Source organism: Cnephaeus nilssonii (genome assembly GCF_951640355.1).
Source record: "Cnephaeus nilssonii genome assembly, contig: SCAFFOLD_182, whole genome shotgun sequence".
Classification (NCBI taxonomy): domain Eukaryota; kingdom Metazoa; phylum Chordata; class Mammalia; order Chiroptera; family Vespertilionidae; genus Cnephaeus; species Cnephaeus nilssonii.
In genome coordinates, this window is record NW_027645464.1 from 21,646 (window position 1) to 24,703 (window position 3,058).

At 43.4% G+C, this 3,058-nt stretch overlaps 1 protein-coding gene across 1 annotated transcript; it reads right to left on the minus strand.

Annotated features, from left to right (window-relative positions):
- Window positions 1–1,607: 1,607 nt before the first annotated feature.
- Window positions 1,608–2,601, minus strand: LOC307096624 (GTP cyclohydrolase 1). Its single transcript, XM_079800932.1, has one exon. The coding sequence runs from the start codon at window positions 2,493–2,495 to the stop codon at window positions 1,746–1,748; it is 750 nt and encodes a 249-aa protein (XP_079657058.1). The 5' UTR covers window positions 2,496–2,601; the 3' UTR covers window positions 1,608–1,745.
- Window positions 2,602–3,058: the final 457 nt, after the last annotated feature.

Genomic DNA, 3,058 nt, shown 5'->3' on the forward strand with positions numbered 1-3,058 from the left:
AACCACTGTATTTATGAATTTATGAAGCTATAGGGTTTGGTTTGGTTTTTTAAGCAAGTGTGGACCTAAAGAAATTCTGAATAGCTTGCTTGTACTCATGGAGCCAAGCAGTGGGGGGTTGGGGGGGGGGAGAGACAAGAAAAATGAGCTGTAGAAAATAACATACAAGTATATGAGTTCACTATAGTGTCTTTTTTTTTTTTTTTTTTTTTAAAGTTATAACACTTTAATAATTTAAATAGAATTAACTTCAGGAATATACACACACATACATAAAATTCAGACAATTTCATTGAACAGTGTTAAAAGTCCCCAAAATGGACTCAAAGTCATGGATATGAAAAGGTAATTTTAAAGCACTACAGACCAGAGTAAAACAAGGTAATTACTTTGCATTTACCAATAAGATGGCAGCCTGTGGATACATTAGACCTTAATGAGAACACTTCTAGGGGACGTTAGAGCAAAGAGTCATTTACAGAGGAATACAATGGATCTCAGGAAGATAAATTTATAGCTAACAATTTCTTTGGTCCTCCAAGCCACACCTGATTTTACTTGAAAATACCAAACATGAGTTTGAGTACTTAATTCTACTTCTAAGTATCTAAATATTAAACAGGATAATGTTTTTATTAGCTTCAATTTTTAAAGGAACTAAAAATCAACCACCACTGTACTTTAGAAACTCCAAGTATAGAAGATTATAGGAAATGGAAGTGGGAATTTTTTTAAATATCTCTTCCATTTTGTCTCATCAGAAGCCAAACAAAGTGCATCACAGTGGGAGAGCTAGGACTACCCAAGTTAAAGCGATCACTGTGGTTAATTCTTCTTAAGGTAATGGGAACACTGCGTCAGCCAAATAAGAGGCTTCTTCAAGAATAATTAATTGTGTTTGTGTTTTTGCAGGGGAGTTGGGTTATTTTATTGTTTTGGCCCAACACTGCCCCAGTAGAGGAGACTTTAAGATAATCATCAATAAGGCCACAGCTTCCTGGACTAAAAGACCTGGACCACTTGAACAGTTACACTGAAGACAAGACCTTCATGGACCACCGGGGAAACCAGAATGGGGCTTCCAGTATTTTCCAGCGATGCCAGAAGATTACGGTGCATTTTCACAGACACCACCACTACAGAGGTCGTTAGACACTGGACGCAGCTCACGATGCCGTCCACAATTAGTTCATTCTGCACTCTTTCATGTTCACGGAAGCTGTGCTTCTGTGGACCTGAAAGTGATGAACACTCAAAACTTCATGGAATACTTAGGAAAACTATTGAGAAGATAACGAAAAGTTTTGAGGGATCCGCAAGAAACACACAAAGTAAGCTCCCAAGAAACTTCAAAAGGCAGAGTGTAGAGGACTAGTTATTTGCAGTGTCAGTACTAAATCTCATAAAATAATGGCTTTTAAATAAAGGCAAAGGTATCTACACTCCAAATGGTGTGATATTCTCATCAAGGCACAGAGAGTTAAATGTCTAAATCCCTGTATGTTGACATGAGAACACACTCGTAAACAACTCCAGGAACTAATTCCCGATACATGAATTTTAAAAGCGGGCCCACCCCTATATTAAAATTAACTTTATTTGACTCGCAATAAATAATTACTAAACACAATTAGTGACAAGGAGTAAGTTCCACAATTGAGAAGGGAATTGTACAAACAATTAAGACCAGACAACCAATGCGGCTAGAGGCATGATCTGCAGAGCACACGGCGTACACTGAAAGTTCAGCTCCTGATGAGCGTGAGGAACTCCTCCCGCGTCTTTGGATCTTCCCGGAACACACCCAACATCGTGCTGGTCACAGTCTTGCTGTTCATTTTCTGTACCCCTCGCATTACCATACACATGTGTGTTGCTTCAACCACGACCCCGACTCCAGCAGGTCGCAAGGCTTCTGTGATTGCTACGGCAATCTGTTTCGTAAGGCGCTCTTGAACTTGTAATCTTCTACTATAGATTTCTACAATCCTTGCAAGTTTGCTGAGGCCAAGGACTTGTTTGTTGGGAAGGTAACCGATGTGGACCTTTCCAATAAATGGAACTAGATGATGTTCACACATGGAAAACATATCTATGTCCTTCACAATCACCATTTCATCGTGATCTTCATCGAATATAGCATCGTTTAGAACATCTGAGATGGTCTCCTGGTAGCCCTTGGTGAAGAACTGCATGGCCGTGGCCGCCCTCCACGGCGTCTTGAGCAGCCCCTGCCGCTGGGGGTCTTCGCCCAGCGAGCTCAGGATGGACGAGTAGGCGGCGGCCAGGTTGGGGAGGTTCAGCTCGTTATCCTCCTCGCTGCGGGGCCGGTCGCCCTTCCAGCCGTCCGTCGGCTGGGCGCTCTTGGTCTCCGGACGCGGCGACTTCTCGGCCGGTCTGCTGGTCGGCCCGCGCCGCGGCTCCCCCTCCAGGCACCCATTGCTGCACCCCGAGTCCCGCGGCTTGGCCGGCGCTCGCACCGGGCCCTTCTCCATGGTCCCGCCGCTGCCGCTCAGGAGGGAGCTCGGGACGTTCAGGAGCTGCGACCAAACTTCGCCGGAGGCCGCGGGCGACGGGCTGCGGCGGGAGGAAGCGGGCGCAGGTAGGGGACCGGCCGGTGGCCTATAGTGTCTTTATGCAAGTGAAAACACTGGAAACAACCTAAATATCCAATAGGGGAATGGTAGGGGAAATTATATTTATATCTAAGCAGTGAAATATACAACTATTTGAATACTGATTATGATATCATTTGAGCAAAGAGCAGAGATGGTGCCTTGTTTATCTATGTCTGCAAAAAATAGTTCCAAGCACTGACTATGTGATATGCTCAAAAATTGTTGTATGAATCATGGTATGGTAAGTCATTCAAAATATAGTTGTAAAGTCAAAGAACTTTGTGTGTGTGTGTGTGTGTGTGTGTGTGTGTGTGTGTGTGTGAAGCCCAAATTTATTTCTATTTAAAAATGCTCAAGATATTTTAAAAAGGCCCAAAGGCATCCAGGTTTAATTTAAGATCATCCTGAGGTGGTGTCTGTCAGTTTCTTCTTCTTTTTTT

Coding starts and splice junctions, on each gene's coding strand:
- LOC307096624 (XM_079800932.1), bottom strand. CDS start 2,495: ATGGAGAAGGGCCCGGTGCGAGCGCCGGCCAAGCCGCGGGACTCGGGG.